At 45.8% G+C, this 22068-nt stretch overlaps 1 protein-coding gene across 1 annotated transcript; it reads right to left on the bottom strand.

Moving 5' to 3' along the window:
* Positions 1–1484: 1484 nt before the first annotated feature.
* Positions 1485–21679, bottom strand: Lipg (lipase G, endothelial type). The gene is made up of 10 exons (XM_051201260.1): positions 21310–21679; positions 17680–17861; positions 15914–16093; positions 14676–14787; positions 9500–9721; positions 8335–8577; positions 7616–7736; positions 6362–6580; positions 3806–3910; positions 1485–2034 (listed from the first exon to the last, which is right to left on the bottom strand). Exons 1-10 carry the CDS (start codon positions 21404–21406, stop codon positions 2013–2015), a joined length of 1503 nt encoding a protein of 500 aa, XP_051057217.1. The 5' UTR covers positions 21407–21679; the 3' UTR covers positions 1485–2012.
* Positions 21680–22068: the final 389 nt, after the last annotated feature.

Genomic DNA, 22068 nt, shown 5'->3' on the forward strand with positions numbered 1-22068 from the left:
TATCAAATAGAGAATATATATTATACTAAAGTAATTATGTATCAAGTCCAAGACCTGGGCAGCCATATTGTTCCCAATTTTAAGAAATGAGTTACCAGACAATTAAAAGTTATATCGTTTTTTTTTATTTTACTATTAAACTTTTTTAAAATCCTGAAATGGGTTAATCTTTAAGTAAAAACTAGCTATAAATTTATCTTTATACATAATATACACTTAGAAATAAATAGTGGTCTAAGCATTTTAAAAAAGCATCAGATATACAAACAAGGCTTCAAGCCAAATATATAAATACACAACTCACAACTCACAGAAGATGCAGTTCTCCAGGCTTCCATTACTAAACACAGAAGCCGGAAGTCAAGAGGATATGTGGCCAATAACAAGCTCCACTTTGGTTAGAAAGCAATCGCAGAGGTGCACAGAGGGTCAGAGAGATCACTCTGCATTAAGGTTGAACTGGTTATAGCTTCGGAAGTTTGGCTTTAAACAGTGATATAAATTTGGTACGGTACAGTACAGATACATGTGCATTGAAAACCTAAATACAGACCCACCCATAAAACCTCAGCCCTTCTTTCCAGCATTCTTTTTTGTATATCAACGAAAGAGTTTGATTTTATGAATAGCTCTGGAAAAAAAATGTCCCTGTTTGTCACATCGGAAACATAACTGATAAGAAATAGTTGCAGACATCTCTGTGGAGTGGCAGAGAGCATTTCCTGGACTTCGTCTCCAGGAAACCTCATTTGGTCCTCAGCCTGGTCCCGCCCCTACCTCCATACAGCATCTAAGCAGGTGGCTGGATTTCCCTAAGCTTTGATTTCACAAAACAAGAATAACGGCTTCCCTGCACTCTGATCAGGTGATACACACAACAAGCTGTCTAGAAACTACAGAAGGGTGTCTCGGGTATCACAATTATTAGTTCACATTAAGATCTAGAACAGCAGGTTTCTCCCAGAAGCTTAACACAGAGGGGGCACTGATATGAAGGCTACCTATTTCATTGAAGATAGAGTATTGTGTCAAAGCTCGATGCCAGGTCTGTCCACAGCTGCCGGTTTCTGCGTGGCAGGTGTGTGGAACACACATAACACTGTCTAGCTCCCTACACAATGGAGACTTTGCTCCGACACTGTGGCCACCAGGCGTGGTTTTCTGCTTGCTGCTCTACTAGTGATCAAGCATGGCCCTTAGAGAAAATGACACACGAAAGGTCTCAGAGTCCCAGCTCTTTTAGCCTGTAGCTCTCCCCTTGGCCTTGTCTGTCTTTAACCACATGCATAACCCATGAGCCAGTGAGCCTGAGAGGTTACAGAGATCCTGATCCCATTGGCTCCAAATGCAAAGATTAAGTTGTGTGTCTACTGCCCTGTGCTAATTAGTTGAAGTGCCCAATAACCGTTTGCTCAATCCGAGTATGAATGATATAAGAAGAAAAATGCCAACAGTGTGAGCTTCAAAAGGTGAGCTAGGGAGCATGATGGGATACCTAGTTAGAACCAGGATCCATCAGTCTCACAGAGGAGGACAAAAGAACATTAGCACCAGCCTGATCTAATGTCCCTTCTCTAGGTAACAGGTCTGTCACTGGGGTAGGAGTCAGCTCTTGAGAGAAAGACTACAGTTCAGTGAGTGTAAGCAGCTGCCACACAGGGCCACTTTAGAGCCTGTGTTCCCTGTGGTTAGACAAATCCAGGGCGCACCAAGCAGCAGTGACAGTGGCCCATGGTGCACCAGGGCTCTGGACATTCCAGTGCTCACACACAGCTTCCTGAGGGGTCAAAGGAAGTTTGGAGTTAAGATCCTCACTAAGGCTTCAGCAGGGCACAGGCCTCTCTGGGAGAAGTCATGGCTATCAGGGGAAACAAGCTGAGCCCAACGAGTAAGCTCCTCCCAGGGCTCCGAGGCTGAGGTCTTCTATCAAGTGGGTCTTCAGCAGTAACTTTGCTCCATGTGCACAGTCAGTCGGGTATGAGTGGGTGCAGGCTTCAGGACTTCCTGGGCCCTCAGGGCAGCTCCACAAAAGGACTGGAAGGAACCATGTGAATATGGTGTTAGCTCACTCAACCAGCAAATGGGCAAAACTGTACCAAGGTCTATCTACCAAGATGTGAACCCAGACTGAGTGTTCTGCACACAGGCAAGCCATTTTACTGACTAGCATGTAGGGACAATGGAAAGCTCTCCTGAGAAACACCCATGGGAGCCTGTCTGGGCTGCCAGGTGCACTTGTCACAGTCATTGCATTCATGAGCTCTGCCCAACACATACGTACACATGTGAGGACTATCAAACGTCTTTGCCTTTATCAGGAAACATACAAGACTCTCCTGTGGCAGGAAGGGAACAAGGTTGAGTCAAGAGAATTGAGTCCTAGTCTCAACTACAGGAGCCCTCTGAACTTCAGACTCCTTGTTGGTGAGGAAGTTCATGTCAGAAGAGAGAAAATCTGATGGCACTGCAAGGGGCTAAGGATGCCCTGACTTCCTAGTGTCCCTTTATTGCTTGGCCTCCTATTGTTTTCTGTGCTTTAGAGAGGAAACAAAGGGCTAACTCATTTCCCCCAAAAGAAAGAGTGTGATCCAAGTTGTATAACTTAGAGCATTCTAGAACGGAAAAAGAAGTACTTTGTCCCTCATGTGAGCCCTTCCTGGGTATAGTCTATCAATGAAATTAACAGGAGCACTTTGAAGGAGGTAAATTTAAATACAAACAAAAAATTAAAATAATGATGGAGGAAGACCAAATGAGCCTGCCTGCCCTAGACTGCATCCCTTAATGGCAGGGGATGGGGGTGAGTCCTCAGACCCCACAAGTCTGTGATTACTAAGCTTGGGATGCACCCATGCTCCTTAGCAGAACTCATATCAGCTGACTGTACAGTCAAGCCCACTGGGTTGGCAGACAGGTAATCACAGGGGATCCCTGCAAATGTCTTGTTTGATAATTAGTGCCTAAACAGAGGCGGGGTGCTCCATCTGAGCAGGTGCAACTTCTCTACTGAAATGAGCAGGCTTTAACGGAAAATGACCCATCTCACACTAGGGAACCTTGGGAGAGCGACTTCATTTTCCCAGGCCTCAGGTTTCTCAGTGTCCACAGGAACAGTGACACCTGCCTCCTGAGACTGTCCATAAAATTAAATGACTCTGTAAGTCACTGGATGCATGTGGGCATATACTGCACACCCAGCATTCCCTAGCAGGATTATCACCCAGTCCTCTGCTGAAGATAAGGGCAAGAAGAGAGAGTGTATATAGAGACAGCCACCCTCATCCTTAGAAGGTATTTTGGCTTAGGTGGCATAAGATAGGCTCCACTGAGGATCCCATTGCCACACACCATGATATGGGTCTTCCTTCACCTGAAGCCATGATATCACACAAGACCACCAGCCTCTCTGTCATCCCACTTGGTTCTACACACAGGCAATCCTGTACCTCAAAGTGGAGAAAATCAGGCCCACTAACATCTGCTCATACCAACCAGGTTTCTAGAAAAATCTAATAAAATCTATTAATCTTGCCTCCCATCCTACTGCCTACTACACCTGGCGGCAAAGGGAAGCTAGGAGATGAGACTTCTCCCCAGCCCTGCTCACAACCTAAGGTCAGGGGAACCAGACACCAATGCTGGGGATTTGTGTACAGTGAACACCTAGAGGGTAAGACAGAGCAAGACAGAGGGACAGTCACATTACCTGAGGCCTAGTATTTTCACTTAGGTGTTTGTCTCCCACCCTCCACCAGGTAAGTTTTATAAATGAGGAACTTTCCATCAGTGGCCATTTGCAAGTTACCTGGTTTCATTTTTCATTCTCCAGCCATCCCGGCACTTGTAAAACCACAGCTCTTGGCCGGGAGAGATGCTAGTCTTCTTAGGGTCTTGAGCACAAAATGTCACTCTAAGAGAAAAAGAAGCCACTGATGTATTCCAAACTCTAGACAGTGTTTTCTGGGTTCAAAATAAGTGGGAAAGGGGAGGAGGAAACTTGCCACATGTTATACCCACTCCAGACCCTTCAGAACTACCTGTCACTCCCAGATGCACCACTGTCCATCCCTGCTTTAGGCTGCAGGCTTTACTATTGCTGCTAAAGGACTGCCCATCCCTGATGCAGCATGTATCTTGCTTCATGATTCAATCTCATGCAGCCTTGATCATACATTACCTGATTTTCTTCTCTATCTTGGAAGCTCCCATCCCTGCCCAAGTCCGCATGAACCTGACCTTAGTACAAAGGCATATCTTTACATAAATGTTGCTTTGGTAATTGCATTGCTTACAACTTGAACTCTAAAATTAAAGTTTTGTTCTACTTTACAATAGACAATGCTCCTTGAAACTATTCTAGGGTTTTGAGATCGATGGTCAGCTTCTCCACGAGACTCAAGGTCTATGAAATATCTATTAACCAGAGTACTTGGAACTCAATTACATGTTAGAATCAAAGGTAACTGGAGAAACGACTCAACAGTTAAGAGCACAAACTGCACTTGCAAAGACCAGAATTCTGTTCTCAGCACCCAGGTCAAGTGGCTCACAACCACCTGTAACTCTAGCTCCAGGAAACCAGAGGTCCTCTTCTAGACTCTGTGGCTACTCAGGTGCACCCCCCAACCCCCCCCCCACACACGTAATTTTAAATTTTTAAATTAAATCTTTTTAAAAAAAATGTTCAGCTCATGGACAGCCAAAGGCATAGGAAAAGCCAAAGGCCTGATAATCGCCATTTCACAATAGTTTGTGAGAAACGATAGCTTGTGGCTGTACCACACAGCCTTGGTGATGTGATTGCCACACTGATAACACTGGGCAGGAAAAAAGCCATACTTTGGATCTTTCTAGGGGAGTTTAAACACCTGTGGACCTACATGTTTATAAACCTACAAAAAGATAGCTTACCTCACTCACAGTCAGGAAGTACAAATTAATACAAGGCCAGAAGAACTGCTGTCACCTGAAAGGCAACCGTGTCCCACTGTGGGAGAGGACAAGCTAGGGAAGGGAAGCTAGGGCCAATACTGAAAACTAGTCCAACCACTTTGGAGAGTTAGCTATGACTAGACTACAGACATGTAAATGTTTAAAACCAACTCTTAAAAACAGTGTGCCCAATCATGGGAAATCTAGCTGCATCTAAAACAATCCTACATAGTGCTAATGGGTACAAACAAAGGTACCAATGGGCACAAAAACATAAAGGAAGGGAACAGGTTACCACCATTAGTTAATTGATACAAAATTTTCATTCTATCTGGTTTGGAAAAAGGGAAGTTGTGGGCAAAGGAAGGGCACAGAATTGACTCCAGATATTTTTGTGATGCTCGACTTTTGAAATCTTTTATCTGAACACAAACTGGGATATTGCTTATATTTGTTATGCCTCGATGGTGATTTAATGAATGTTTACTATATCTGAAATATTTTATAATAGTAATTGTATTTTTGCTATCACACCTTCCAGCTCAGTCTGCACTTAAGAGCACAAGGAAGGAAATCAGATACAATTGTGGAGATCATAGCCTGGGTTCAAACAGATCTTCACTCAAAAACTCCCCAAGTCACAGGTCCTGGACTAGATACTCTAAAGAAGGATTCCAAGTGCCAAAGCAATGCTCCTCCTGCCAGCCTGACCAAGGACAACAGACACAAACAAGACACAGCAAGAATTATAGTAGAAACGATGTCAGAGGAAAGACCAAAAGGATGTAGGCTGCTTCCTCTAGCCTGAGGCTGATGGTGGCCCCTGCAGAAGTTAGGGAAGAATGCACCCCTCTGCCGAGGGAGGTCTCCAGAGCCTCACTGGCTTTGAGCCCTCCTTGGCAGAGTTAGGGCACAGTAACAAGAGTTACTCCCAGTTTGGGGTTCAAAGAAATGAGGGGCTGCCAGCTGGCACAGCGTAGAGAGCTCTTTGCTGGTGGAAGTCACAACCCCAAGTGAGCAGCGTGACTCAGAGCCTCTGGAGAAGATTCAGCAATGCTCGGAGAAGTGGGCTCTGGAAGGGTAGGCTTTGTGGAAGACTTCACTGTGTACCCAGATGCTCCAATTTGGCCCTCAACGCTGCACACCCAGAGAGCCCTGTCCTCTGGGCTGGCACAAGACTTGGTTGGCAAATAGCACAAGCACCAAACTCCAGACAGACAGCCCATCCCCATCCCTCCTCCTGAGGGCTGTGGTCAGGACATAAGATGTACAGACCATAGTTTCCAGAAGCCCTTCTCTGGGCATAACAGTCCTTGCAGAAGTTTAGCTGGTGGCCCGGGGCCACTGGATATTACTCATACAAAGGAGGAAACACAGAAGAACCTTGTCCCCTCCCCTCACAAAGACCAAGAAGGGCAGGAACACTTACTTGCGCTGAGTTTCCCCAGACTTGATACGAATTCTTCGCACGTGCAGCTCCCTTGAGGGGTTGCTGGGTTGATACAGGTAGCTGCGGAACTCATTCCACAGATTGTACCAGGAATGAGATATCCCCTCCCAGGAAAGTCTGAGCCTCAAGAGGTCACCCAAGTCCTCCTCAGTGTAGATCAGGAAGGTGTTGGTGGCGTTCAGCCCGATGCTGTCCACTCTGCAAAATGAGAGACAAACTCATCTCCTTCCCCACCCCTTGGGAAACTGGCACAATGTGTCCACCCATGCCCTCCATGTCCCCACTTCACAGGAAGCTGGGTTGCACTCTACACTGACAGGTCACTTTGCCCAAAGCACCTAACATCGTATCAGAACCATTCCTGAGCAGGTATGCCTTTGTAGCATTAATTCCTAGGAGACAGTGCGAAGGGGGCGCAGAAAAGAGAAAACACAAATTTGCCTTCCCGAGGAGCACACTTGCTGTTTCTCAGCCCAGAGACAGAGGTCTCCCTTTCTCCCTCCCTTCTTCTCACCCCTCTCTTCTTGCCTCCTCCCCCATTCTGTATGGACTGCCTTGCTGCATCACACTAACAATTGTGGTTGCCAAAGCCTTGTCCTCCAGCAAGACATTGAGCCCATACAAGTGTGATTGTAGTGTCCTTCTTTCTCCCTCCCTGCCTTCTTTATTCCTTATCACTTGTTTGTTGATCAGATCTCACTGTATTTCACATGCTGGCCCAGAACTCACAATTCCCCTGCCACAGCCTCTCTAGGTGCTGGGATCCAGACTACACCCTCACACCTGGTTCTGATATGTCTTCACAATAACAACACCGCTTGGCAGGATGCTCTGTGCCTGGTGGGAACTCAACACATCTCTCCAGACCTCCATGCGCCCCTCCCACAGATGATCCACTACAGGTCTAGGGATGATGTTCACAGAGTTCCCAGCTCCCTAAGGCCTCAGGTGTCAGGTGTGGCTGCAGATGAAGCAGCATTTTCTGCGAGGCTGATCCAGCAGTTTCTCATGAAGCTGATTCACATTGGCAGCTTCCTTTCCGTGAAACCCTCTGAGTCAATCACTCCAAGGAGCAGAGAGGAAAGAGCAGATGTAGATGCCGGGCTAGAACCATGCAGCTCCTCCCCAGTTTAAGGCGACTTGACTCTCCTGTATTTCTTCCAATACCTTCCCTGCACTCTCAGACTAACTTCTCCATCCTGAACCAAAGTTGCAAAGAATGTTCACACTTACACTTCCAAAGGCAGATTCTGGGAGTCTGCATTGCTGCCATACAGGGTAATATAGAAGGTGGGCTGGATGCCTCCAGTGTTCTTGTAACTGAAGATGTGGAATTTCATCTGATAATGGTAAACTGGCGGACAATGGAACAAAGACCTTTATGAGCCTTGCTTGTCACCTCAAGAGCCACATAGTACCCTGAATTTTAAAAACAAGCATCCCGTTGGCCCTGTCTAGCCTTAGCTGGGCTCTGGTCTTGATCTGCCTGATAGCATAAGAAGTCAATGAAGAAGTGCCCTGATCTTGGGGGTTCAGATGTTTGGGGACTTGGAGCTATTTATTTTCTATTGTGTGACACTGGGTTAAGGACCAAAATATAGGCTTCTCTGGATCTCAAGGCTTCCATATATAAACTACTGTTTCACAAAATATCATGAACAGGTTATGGGAGCAAATACTATTCTTCCAGTCTTCTCTGTACTTTGCTTCCCATCTGTTGAACATGAACATAGAACTTTGAGATATTGACACTGATGATTATGGGGAGGTATTTATATCACAAAAGGGGTCCTTAGCCTGGATTTCTTAAGCCATTTTAGTGGGGCATTTAGTGGGGGGTTTATAATAACCTGGTACATAGACCACAACTCATGGGCTGCTACATGTCCTGTTCTACAAGAAAGCATAAAGGAAGAAGACTAGGGGCACCGGGGAGCATGAAGGTAAGTTACCTCTGAAAGGCATGCCAGCCCGGGTTTTTAAGTACATTTTGCTATTCCTCTTCTTCCTCATCTTCTTAGCGTTGTAGCCAATGCTATTACAACGGTTCTTCCGACAGCTGAGACAGATCCCCTTTTTGAAACGATTTGAGTCCGTACACTGGAACGCAAAGCTCGGCTTGTCCTGATTCACCAGAGAATCAACAAAGAGATGTACGGCTCGTTCATGCTCACATTTCACCACCTCTGTGATTGCTGGGGAAAAGGGAGACAGAGAACACATGGGATGAACCACTCCTGGATGATTCCACTGTTCAGTCCGTAGTCCCTGTACACCTCATCAGGGATGGGCTTATTGAGCCTATGGTGTGTGATAATTAACATGGGTAGGTTCAGTGGTATTCTGAGCTCCTATTAACCTACAGAGGAATTAAGACCATTCCAGCCATCTAACTGCCTACTCTGTAGGGAAAGCTACACTAATATACTTAGAGAAATGAGAAGAGAGTTCATATACTAAGAGTAAAATAGAAGGCCAGGAGTGGTGGTGCACACCTTTATTCCCAGCACTCCCAGGCAGAGATAGGAGGATCTCTGTGATTTCGAAGCCAGCCTATTTTACATAGCAAGCTCCAGTACAGCAGAGACTGCATGAAAAGACCCTGTCTCAAATAAATAAATAAATAAATAAATAAATAAAAAGAAAGAAAGAAAGAAAAGAAAAGAAAAGAAAAAAAAAAGGAAACAGAAAGAAAGAAAAAGCAAAGTAAAGCAAAATAGAGTGTTAAAGAGAAGCTGTGTGATAGAGTCACTAAATCTTAACATTTCTCTGAGTAGAAACACTAGAAATGAATGCTGGGAATGGTTGCATGTGTCTTTAATTCAGGAGGCAGCGGCAGACAGATGTCTGTAAGTTCAAGTCCAGCCTGGTCTACATGGGAAGAACCAGGCCATCCAGGGCTACATTAGTGAGATCCTGTCTCAGGAAAAAAGAAAATCACTCAGTGACAACTGTGACTTGGAAGCATGAGCAAGCCCATGAATGTTAACAGGCAAATAGTGTGCATCAGCACTGTGGGAGAGATAAGAATGATGTGTTGTCTGTACTAACAGCTCTGACTGACTTAGAAGATGGATGAAGTGAATCAAACACAAGGCAGGTTAAGTACAAACTCACTTCCATATGCAATAGATCCCAAGATGTCATTGAAGCCACAGCCTGGCTGGAAGTCACCGCCATTGGGATAGATGTCAATGTGACCCACAGGCATCCGAATCCCAATGCTCAAGCCAAAGGAGAGTGTGTAGGTGTGCAGGACATCCACAAAGTCTGCATCATCAGGAGAGAGCCTTCTGTTGATGTCCACCCCTTCAAACATGGGTCCTGCAGGATCCAGACCTACAGCAAAGAAAGCCAAGATGGACTTAGTCAGAGCATCAAGGCATTGAGTCTTAACTCAAGAGTCCAAGTACGCAGAATGAAGATGCTCACTGAGCCCAGCAGCTAAATCCAGATACAGCAGACCGGGAAAAAATAAGAAACTCATATATGATTGATCCAATTTGTCATCACCAGAACTAAGTCCTATAATTATAGAACCAGCATTTTTTTTCTGAAACCCCCATGCCTCAGCCATCACAATATACTAATAACAAGATTTACCCTGTCTTCAGCCCTGGGGAAACCACAGGAGTGAAAACTAGAGTTGATCCTGATCCAAACCCTTCATCCGAGTCATCTGCCCCTAGGCACCTTCCACAGAACTCTGTTCCAAACCAGATGGTTTGCATTTGGAATCACTTTTCCCCTTCCTTTTAGTCATGAGTCAGGCCAAGGCCTGGGCCCAGGTACCGATGAGAAAAGCATCTCCAAATCTCAACATGGTGTGAACCCAAACACTGGACTTCAGCATGTCTTCTCTATTGCAGCCACAGTGAGAAAGACATTCTGCCTCCTTCTGTGTTGAAGCTGAGAGCTGCTCTACACGAGCCACTGGTTCTCCTGCTCTGGACTGTTCAGATCATATGAAGGAGCTTGTACAAACTTGGATTCTACCATGTAGCTCTAAGAAACACTGGAAGGACACCCAGGGGAATAGGGAGCATCAGGAGAGCCAATGGGGAGGGAACTGATCGGGTATACAAAGCAGTGTGCGACCTAACACTGTCTCTTCATTCTGAACTACACAAATGTAAAAACACCGCTTAAAAGAAAGAAATAATGAATAGACCCTCAAAACATAAGTGCAGATTTCTGAGTCCAATGGGCAGGGCTGGCATACAACACAGAAATGTAGATTGATTCTCCAGGTGATCCTGTAAGTCAGTGTTTCTGGTCTTCACAATTATATATGAAGTGGAACCTTGGTCCTCAATTCATTTATGTGAAAAAAAATTAAGAGATTAAGAATTTGTCTATATTTATTATCAAGCTGTGATTATACAAACCAGATTTATCCCACCAGGAAGGCTCTACACTCTACTGACACACAAAAAGGATGTGGAAAGAGTCAAGAAATAAGATGTAGGGGGAGAGGTGGTTCAGTGGTTGAGAATGCTGGCTGCTCTTCCAAAGGTCCTGAATTCAATACCCAGTACCCATGTGGCTTTTCCAAGCTATCTATAACTCCAGTTCCAGAGAATGCAACACCCTCACACAGACATGCATGCGGGCAAAATACCAATGCCCAGAGAAATTAGAAATAATAATTTTTTTTGAAAAAGTAAAGAAATAAGATGTACACAAGATGGGCGCTGTTTTGTCCAAAACAATGTTGGACACTGAGAGTGTTTTTGCCCTCAAGAAACATTTGGTGATTTCAGGAAAAAAATTGTTTAAGGCACTTGTGGGTAAGAGACTAACATTACTGAGGACAAGCCAGAGATACTGATAAACATCCTAAAATGTGCCACATGGCCCTAACACACACACACACACACACACACACCAAGTCCCCCATGGACCCCCATAACATCACTTCCCAGACTAAGAGACCCCAGTCTAGAGACACCAAGGCCTGGAGGTAATATGGCCAAGAACTGTGTCATTTTGTGTTTTGTTTACTTGGTTTTGAATTTTTGAGACAAGGGCCTGGGGAGTTGGCAGAATGCTAATCAATGCCACATGCAGCTGCCCTTGTGTCTCAAAAGCAGGTCCTCCCCTCCAACCTCTCTGTGGAGCAGGGGCCCGGCCTCTGTCCAGTTGGATGTCCCACACTTTTGTAGGACTCACTATGTAAACCATGCTGGTCTTAAAGTCTTAGAGATCTGCCTGTTCCTGCTGGGATTAAAGCAAACATCACAATACCCAGCATATCCATGTCTTAAAAGGAGGCAATGGGTAATAGAACCATGTTCCCTAGACCAAGAACTAGCGGGGTCACTGGGATGCACATGAGAAGGTACCCCTAGGACAAAGACTTTACATGCAGAGTGAACAAACCAGGGCTCATTACTAATGGAGACAGGTGGATGCTAAAACCAGAAAGTTACAGAAGTTTGGATGATTTTATGGCAGAAAGGCATCCCAGGATACTTAGGGATCAACCCTAACCTGGGACCAAAAGAAAGATGGGATGATAGTGTGCCCTTCCAGAATAGCCAATAATAACCTATTGGATAGACTGCAAGGGCCAGAGTATGACATAGAAGCTTCCCCCTGCCTCTCACCATGTGCACCGAAGAGGAAAGGAAAGAAGAAGAGGGGAACAGTATGCTTTGCAACCAATACAAGAGAGGGGCTCTTTGCTTGGTGCAAACAAAGGTCCCCACCAGACGGGCAGCTCCATGGAAACGAAGCTGTGCTGGAGGAATGCTGGAAGCTGAGGGGGCCTCACAGGCCAGTGTGGGGCCTTCACCTACCCAGCTCCCTGCTTGGACTGTGTGACACACATCCCTGGCCCTCAAGCTCGGGAGAAAAGTGGCATAATCTACTTTTTATTATATATTTTATCTGTCCTTCTAGATAGTAGCTAAGGGCAGGCCCTGCAACCCAGTAACCTGGACTGAATCCCAGACCTGCTACTTACAGTGTGCAAGATATTGGGCTTATTGTTAATCATCCCAGCCTCCTTCCCCTAACTGTGAAAGCTGCTGTGTAGCTTAGAGATGGCATGGAGGAAGTACCATGTGCTTGGGGATTGGACATTAAATAGCATCTATCCTATAGCCTGAACAGAATGTATACCTCACTCATGTTTCTTAAAGGAATCCACCCTCTTGCTTATTGCCCATAACTATCTAGGCACAAGTTCAGTTAGGAATACATGACCTCTTCCCGACTGCACCACAGATTGCTCTGTGAAGCTGTTTGTGACAAGCTCCTGAAAACCCCACACCCTTTAGCCAAGCAAGACTGAGACTCCGATCTCTTCCAGGCCCCAAGCTAAGGACCCCTGCAGCCTCCGCACAGTAGCATCACTCCCTGGTGACTAAACACAAGCTATGGTCTCCATCCTCTTATCAACAGGTTCTCATGAGAAGCCAACAAGTTAAAGAATGAGACAGCCTATCTCCATGAGACACCTACAATAGTGTGGCAAGCATCTGGACAGAGGTTAGGCCTCTGCTCCACAGAGAGGTCAGAGGGAAGGCCCTGCTGTCAGGACATGAGGGTTACCGCATGTGACATTGATTTGCATTTTTCCAGCTTCACGGATGGCCACAGACAAGAGGCCCTATCCTCAGCAGCTACCACCTAAACAAGCAAAAAGAACCGGAAAGCTCTTTAGCTAGCCCTATCTCACTTCAGACTGGAAACAAGGAAAAGCAAAATCTTTGGTTTGTCCTTGTTGCCAAGGACATACTGAACCTTCACTCTGGTAGAGACACATGAGCACCACAGTTTGCATCCAGCTGGCCCAGCCCTGAAACACCAGAGAACGGCCACACAATCACAGCCTCCTTTGGGACATTCAAGTCTCAGGGCACTACAGTTCAGGAAGAAGGACTCTCAAGCTATGCTGGATGGAATCACTTGCTCTAAAAAAGTTTGCATGCATGTCTGTGTGCACCTATTAGACTCTGTGTGTGTGCACCTATTAGACTCTGTGTGTGCACCTGTTAGATTCTGTGAGTGTACCTATTAGACTCTGTGTGTACACCTATAAGACTCTGTGTGTATAACTATTAACTCTGTGAGCACACCTATTAGACTCCTTTCCACTCGAGACCTATTTCAAAATAAAAGCATTACAGGGAAAGACAGAGGCCAAACCTTTTCTTCTAGGTGCTCTTTGATTGTGGCTCAAATGTATCCTCCCTGAAAAATTCATGAGCAGGAAAAGTAATCCCAAATCCAAATGTGAATGGTATTTGGAAGTGAGATGTCTGAGAGCCATTATCTTTAGAGAAAAGTCATCAAGGTGGCATTCCCAACATGATGCTGATGGCTTTACATGAGAAAGAATGACCTAAGCTAGCATGCTTACTATCTGATCATGTGATAGCCTCTACCACTCTATCATGCAGCAAAAAGATGCCAGGAAGAAAAAAAAAAGCCTCCTATACATTATAACTTATCCAATCTGTGCCATTCAGATATAGCAACAGAAGGCAACATATGACTTCATTCTTAATATATTAGGGGTGGGAAGGGAGCTAGGGTTCAGCGCCTATAAAAAGAGGAGGAGAAAGAAGGTCAGGGCAGCAAATTTAACAACAATTTTAGTGTAGAAGAAGTTCTCTTATGTACCTAAAGATCCCAAAAATGGATAAAGGATCTTTGACATTTTTCCATAATCATTAAATAATTTAGTCCAAATTCAAGCATTAAAAATTCACTATGATATAATTTCCAATACAGAGAAAAACAAAAACAAAAACAAAAAACAAACAAACAAACAAAAAAACACTTTCTATTGGGTACCTGGATAGAGATATCAGGAAAGTCTCTTTAATTACAAAATTCACTCTAAACAGTAACTGATATCTAGACAGTAACTTTATCACTAATAAAGACACAGCCTTACCATTGGAAAGAAGCTATTGGTTGATGAAAGAGAAACCAGAGGCAGGATTCAAACTAGACTCTACTGCTCACATCTGGAATCTCATGGGAGAACTAAGAGTGAACACTCAGAAGCTTGGAATCCAAGACTTCCTTTTGGCCTCTACTCTTTAGTTCTTAGCTATTTGCCCCTGAGCAAGCTGACTCACTTTTGCCTGAGTCCTCACCTCTTAAACTAGACCAGTGATGTCCAGGCTGTGCTCCCTATTGCTTGATGACCTTGAGATTTCCCCACCTTGAATTTCTCCCAGAAAGGAGAAAATCTGAAAGGCATGGCTAACACAACACATATGGAAGAACACTGCTAACATAACTTGAAAAAAAACATGGCAGAAGCAGATCTTACCAGTTATTCTGCCCACTGTTCCATTCACAAAGTTGCCAGCATATCCAGCCACATGCGCTCCAAGGCTGTAGCCAATCAAGTGAACATTCCCAAGAGAAAATTCTTCCTTCTCCTGCAAAAAAGTCATCAAAGGGTGTAGTCCTGAGCCTTCAGGGCCACCAACAATTCAACTTATCCATCATAATAGAAGGGTCACAGACATAAGACTCCCTGAGGCATCACTAATGTTGCTGGGCATACAATATGAATGGCCCACCAGGGACAGGGAGTTCTAAATGACTTGGTGACACTTGAAATGCCAAGGGGGCAGGGTGGAAGATAAGACGGCAGGAGGCATGCCTGAGCATTCCTTTACAAGGTTTCCTGGCTTTGGGGCAGTATTTAGAGAACACAGATAGATCAATGTAGACCAAAGTGCCAGCCATGACCACAGTGGCCTGCTCCCTGCCAGTACTCTTAGGCTTTGACTTCTACTCTACCCCCAGAAGCATCTGACTCCTCACCTTCAGCTACCTGCGCTCCCACTGCTGGAGGAGTGTCCCCTTCCAGAGTACTCAGCTGGGGAAGGGGGGATGCTGAGGTGGGGCTTTGACCCCTGACTCAGAAAGCAGTCTTTCTGAGCACCCCAGAGCAAAGTACTGATCACAAATCTTGCCCAGGATCCTGCCAGGAATCATAAGATCTCCTGGTGAAGGGTAAGTCAGGCTGGAAATACTCAATACCTAGGGTCACTTTGCTAGCAGTCCTCCTTGTCCCTCCTGCCTGTTAAGTCTACTGGTTGACTTATAAAAAGTTAAATCAGGCCCTCAAGATCTGTTCTGCCTACACTATTTTAAACAATGCAGTGGATGAGCCTTCCTGTCATTCCTTCACACAGACACCCTTCAAAGGCAAGAGCAGCTTTTAGATGGAAAACCAGCCACCAGCCCTGGCTCCTGGCCATTCTCAACAACCCTAGGGCATCAGATTCTGAGGTCAGGAACTAATCTCCTACAAGACATTTTTTTTTTTTTCAGAAAATAAAGTAACAGAAAAATCCAGAGATCTATCAATCATTAAAAGGCTCTGAAGCAGGCTTTGAAATAGTTCATGCAGTGCTTTAATTTAGCAATGCTGGAGATTTTGATCATCCTCGAAGTTCATAGTAACAACATGTGCTCTGCATTTCCTAAGAAACTGCATTAAATAGGAAGAAAGAAAAACCTAATGATAGATGGCTCACCTTCATCTCTGCTTACCTGCAACCAGTCAAGCATCGCAGCCACCCTTTGTCCCACCACCCTGGTGTTGTTGACTGCATCTATGTACAGCTGGTGAGCCAGGGGCAGCCAATCAACCACCACTACATTAGCTTCTTTCTCTCTTGTTTGCAGGGCTGACACAAGTTTATACAGCCATTTTTCCAATATGCCACTCATCTGCAAAGAAAGCAGGAAGATTATTTTTCCTTTAATTCTCCTTCTGGACTTCAGAAATCCTATGATCCTCTGCCCATCTGACCGGTCCTTCCCAGTGGCTGCTGAAGAAATGAAGAATTGCCCACGTGCAAGACAACCAAAGGAAGAAAGGCTTGCTGCTTTCTTTCCCCCATTGCTCGTCACATCTCCAGTTTCCCATCAGATTTTTCACAGCTGTTGTGCCGTGCTATACTGCTCAACTGTCCATTACATGGGTATTGGTAGTGATAATGGCAGGAGGTTAGTCTGAATCCCCGTCACAGGCAGGCAAGTGGTCCATCCTTCAAGGAGTTAGAGAAGGTTGCCTTGGAGAATTAGCTCCTCCCTTAGAAACACACTGTCACTTAGGCAAACATCAAGTTAACAAATGATTCCTTCCCACAACCCATCTCTGCCATCTTCTTGACCCCAGCATAAGAAAAATCTACCCCTGGAATCCCAAATTAGAACTCAGAATACATTTTCCCACAGAAACAACATTACACATGGTGACTAGAAGCAGTTGTAACCTATCCACACGTACATTATCAAATAAATAGATTTTCTGTGCTTAGCCTGGGAACCCAAACACTATTTACAACTGGCTTCTATGGGAAACTACCATTCCAAGTTCCAAACACATTACAAAAGAACTTTCTGGAATGCTCCCCATTGGTAAGCTGCAGGCAGTTAGTATTTGCATTTTGACAGGAGGACTTTAGAGAAATTAAAATGTAAGATTTCCCTTGTGTCCTGAGGGATGAAGACAGACAGCCCCTCAGTCATCCCTTTGTTCACTATAGGAAGGTAGACTCCTACCTTCCCAACTCCCAAGCCCATTCCTAACTGTTGATGGTAGATCTGAAGACCTACAGATATGAATTTCTCATCATTAGGAGGAGGAATGTCCCCTCCCAATTAGTCCAGGCAGAAACCTGCTCACTTAATAGTGCCATTTTTCTACAGACTGTCATTCTATAAATGAACAAATCCCTTGCTGGCCAAGAGTTTCTGAAGCTGAGTGTTAAAGCCCTTTTTTGTTGAAGTTTGTCATGGGCCTTTCAATGGAAATTGCTCAGAGAGGGCACATAAAGAACCCCAGTGCCTTTAAAGGGGGCCATCTCTATGCAAACAGGAAGGCAGCGTGCCAACAGAAGCCAGCCAGCCAGGCCAGCTGGCTGGGCCCGCAGATTCTCTGAGCCAGTTAAGTTGCTTCAGCTCCACTCGGAGGCTCTTAGAGCAGGATGGGCCCCCTCCAGGCAGTGGTTGGCCAATGTAATTAAGTATAATTAGAGCTCCTTCAGAGCTAAGGGAGTTGGGCTTCCAGAGAAGCACTTCCTGAAAGCCCATTGCACGCCAGCACTAAATGCCACCCTGCTGAGTCCAGATTGCCCCCTCAGAGAAGCGCCCATTACATTCTTCACAGCTGTCTGAAATACAAGCAGCCCACAAGGAAAGGGGGGGGGGGAGGGTTTGGAATCTGGAAGCACTGCTATTCTTTTTAATTGACCAAAACAAAAGGAATCAAATCTTATAAAAAAAGCTGCAGAACCCCCTCCTGGGCTCACCGTCCATCCATGAATGACGAAAAAGGTTTTGGCTGTCATGTTGAAGCCACAGTCTTCCAAGAGTTGGTTGTCACCAAGGGAGAGATTGCACCCTTGGTGCTCTGGGTCCTTGGAAGTGTGGATGGTAAAAGCCACAGAGGGTTTGAGGGTAGCAGGTACTCTAGTGGGTTTATGGTGTTCATCTGTGGAGAAAGTACAGGGTAAATACTTGTTGTGGCTAGGGTAGTGACTTCAAGTTCAATCTTAAGCAATTTACTTGTCATTTGGGTTTTAGATTTTACGACTACTGAATGATTCCTCTTTGCCCTCTTAGGCAGTGGTTCTCAACTTGTGGGTCAGATAGTAACATTATGATTCATAACAGTAGCAAAATTACAGTTATGAAGTAGCAATGGAAATAACTGAAGCTACTGTAAATCCACTACCTCAACTATCCTCACTAAATTCTGTTGCTCAGAAATGAGTAGCTGTCTTTCTTACTTTTCTTTATTCTTCCCTACCAACTGATTTTCCTTCCTTTCTTTCCTCCCTCAAATTCCTACCTTGGAGGCTCCTCTTTTCCTAAAATGCTTCAGACTAGTTGAGTCAAGAAATATATATATATATATATATATATATATATATATATATTTATATATTTATATATTTATATATTTATATATTTATAAAGCCTTATGGTCAGGCACAACGGTGTTTGCCTGTAATACCAGCACTCTTGAGGCAGAGCTAGATGGAGGCAAGATGAGTGTAAATTCTAAGCTAGCCTGGGCTATCTAGAGTTCCAAGTAAGTCTGAATGCATGCTCTTTCTGTGTCTCTCTGTCTCTCTCTCATAGACCTGGTGGCTCACACCTATAACCTATAATCTCAATACTTGGGCGTCTGAAGCAAGAGGACTCCTGTGAACTTGAGACCAGCATGGGTGACATAGTAAATTTCAGGCCAACCTGGGCTTTATAGCAAGGCTGGGGGATGGGGAGGTGGTGACAGAGAGAATGACAGTGACATTAGAGAGAGAAGGCAAGCTTGTGAGACACACCACATATCACATGACAGCCCAGTAGAGTGTGGGGTATCCCCCATGGGTCAAATGCACTAGTATCTCTGCAAAGAAACATAAGACAACTCACGCTCCACAGCGAAAACACAAAGATTACAAATAGCTTTCTGTCAGGGTCAGCTGTCAGATGAGCTGAGAGCATGTAAGGTCAGGTTCTTGCCATACCACACACCAGTAAACTGCAGTTTTGAGAGATCTGGGATTTTGCAATTGGAGGTAAAAGGTTATTGACCTACTACAAAAGCAGCTTCTCTGGCATTCCTGTTTTTATCCAACACTTACTCCAAAGACCTTACACATTCTCGGGCCTCTTTGCAATGGCAACAGGCGCCAGTTAGTTACTCGAAAGGCTGAAGCCATGGTAAAATTCCTCACAACAGCAAAGCTGCCCCTGCCAGCTCTCTGTTATATATAGTGCTGCCTTTTCTTGCTCCCAAGACACAACACTAATGGCTACTGTGGCCATGTGACAACAGGTAGGTACTGTCATTAAAGATAATCACTAACTGACCCCCTCCCCCTCCCCTTCATTCATTCACCCATTCTAGTAAGCCTCTCTGATAATGGATTAGGGAAATAGAATTCACTCTCCTGTTACCCAGGAATCACAGGGAGATACCAAATGAGCATCCAGGAGCTTAATTTAGAGTTAAGAACAGAAGGATAAGCCAGTTCTGGGGGCACAAGGATGTAATCCCAGCTACTGTGAAGGCTGACTGAGGGCAGGAGGATTGAAGATGAGGGACCTATCTGAATACTGAATGGACTGAAGGCAAATCTGAATAACTTAGCTAGTCCTGGCTCCAGCTTTTTAAATATTAACAACAGTTGTAAAGGGCCAGAGATGTCACTCTGTAGTAGAATGCTTTGGGTACACACTTATGGCCATAGATTGGATCTCCACCAATGAAAAGACACAAGGGAGCTAGGAAGCAACACAGTGAGTTTGATCCCCAGCACCCCAGAAACCAGGTGTGGTGGCCCATGCTTGCTCAAAGCCAACCTCAGCTGCCTAGTGAATTTGAGCCAAGACAGGGCTACAGGAGATACCACCCCTCATTCCCCTCCCCCCCCAAAAAAAAAATAGGAGGAAGAAGAGGAGAGGAGGAATTGGACAAAGAAACTATAGTTACGGAGAGGTGGTGGTGAGATGGGTCAAGGAGATACAAGGGGCTGGAGACATAAGCCAAATGTAAGCAGGAGCTGAGGCTATACCCACACATGGACAAGGAGGACCGCCCTTGTCTGGGTTGTGCAGACCCCACCACAACCTAGCTTGGTTCCTACTCCTTAAGAACAGGGTCATTTTGGCATTTGGGCCTTTGGGATTGTTCTTCACCCAGGTGTCCTTGCAGTTCATTCTCTCAGTTCCTTGCTGAGTGGTCAAGTTCTAGAAAAATGACCTCCCTGACCACACACTAAAAGGCACCGTGCTCCCTCAGCAGCCCTTTAGCCTCCACCTCAGGGTCACGTTCCTGCCTCCCTCTGAGTACCATTGACATACTTTTATTAGTTCCCACCGCGAAATAAGGTCCCACAAGGATAGGGACTGCCATCTAGTCTGTTCTTTGCTGCCTTCCCCCACCATCAAGAGTTCCTGGTATTAAAATGCAGCCATACTTTTCAAATGAATGGCACCACCCTCTAAATACTTGGAACCACAGAACGCAGAAACTTGAAGGAACTTTAAAATCCTTCAGGAAAGGAACTAGAGATGCCACCTACCCCAAACCACGCCTCTAACTAACACTCAAGCTGGAAACAAGGTAGCAGAAGAAGGTAAATGTTTCCTGTTCCTTCCGACCTAAGCTCCCATGTGCTGAACAGGGACTCGGAGCTTCTGGCGCGCTTTCTGCAGACTGAATAAAATGGTAGGTGGTGATTTAAGTGCTCCGGGACCCTCCACTGCTTAACCAGCTGATGCTGGTTTTGGATGACCCCGCCCTCACTCCACCAGGGCAGGTTGCCTCTGGTGAAAAAGTCCCACAGAACCAAAAAGGGAAAATGATGCTAGAAGGAAGGGGAAGAATGGGGGACTGGGCAGAGCAGAGGAGGGAAGGTTATTTGGGAAGACGTTACAGAGCAGATGTCTCTTACAAGCACTTAACAATCTGAAGCCCACTCCTCCGCCACCTTAACTTCCAAGACACCGAAGCGCTGATGAAGGATACTGGGGTGAGGGTGGGGTGGGGATGGGAACAGACCGCCAGAAGTCAGAACTCTAAGAATTTTCTGGACTCTCCAACCTCCAAAGACAAGGTTTAAAACATGGTGAGGCTGGAAGGCAGCTCAGCTAGCGGGACAGCGCTGATTAATGGAAGTGGGAGGAGGCAAAAGAGAGGACACTCCAGCCCACGCACCCTCCCAGCTCGCCAGCAGCTTCCAGGATAGCTTGCAAGCGATGCTCTCATCTGAAACGCCAAGACAAGTGGTCTCCAACACCGAGGAGAGCACAGCGCAATGGGAAAGGATATCGTTGGGACAGGGAAGCACCGAAGAAGGGTCCGCAGGACTGTGAGGGCCCAGCACAGAAAAGTGGGAAGAAGAGAAATAAAAATAAATGCACGTTACCTCGCAGCGACCCCTGGGGACTTAAGGTTGTGAGACTTCCCGCCGGGAAGCAACAATAGGCGCTCCAGAGGTAGAGCAGGAGAACCCCGTTTCGCATCCTTCCCTGCCACACCCCCTCCTCTCAAACAAGTTTTTGTTTGTTTTCTGTTTTTCTTTTTAAGCCACTGAAACCTCCCAAGCCTAGAAGTGGGCAGCCTGGCCACGGCCAGGAAGTGATGTGCTGGACAGCTGGAGGAGAGTCTGGTAGGTTGGTAGCGCTGCGCGCGGCGAGGGAGAAAAGCCAGTGGAAGGACACGCTGTCCAGCCCGACTGGTCCTCTCCCCGAGCCTCAGCAAAGCCCGGAGTTCGCCGCTGTCACACCGGGAGCTCCAGGAGAGGTACTTTTTAAAAGTATTCCAGTCATCTGACCCATCGCCAGATGGTTATTTGCATAATTTATTCCCGTCTCGCAACGCTGATTGGTCATACCACTGACGCCAAAGCGAGAACTCCCCAAAGTTTGAATGAAAGTGCCACACACCCACCACGTGGACGCCCACTGGGATGGACTAGCTACCTCGCTGGCCCGCTCCAAGGGCTGCCCCGACTACAGCCGCCCCTGCGCCCCCTCCTACTCCTGGACCCCCAGATCCTCCACTTGCCTGCTGGATCCCACAAAGAACATCCTCCCCGACCCCAGAAACAATGCTCCCACTGGAGAAGAGATCCCTGGAGTCAGGAGGAGGGTATCCTCCTCAAAGTGGAGAGCCAGTCTGCGCT

This window comes from Phodopus roborovskii, unplaced genomic scaffold (assembly GCF_943737965.1).
Source record: "Phodopus roborovskii unplaced genomic scaffold, PHOROB, whole genome shotgun sequence".
NCBI lineage: Eukaryota > Metazoa > Chordata > Mammalia > Rodentia > Cricetidae > Phodopus > Phodopus roborovskii.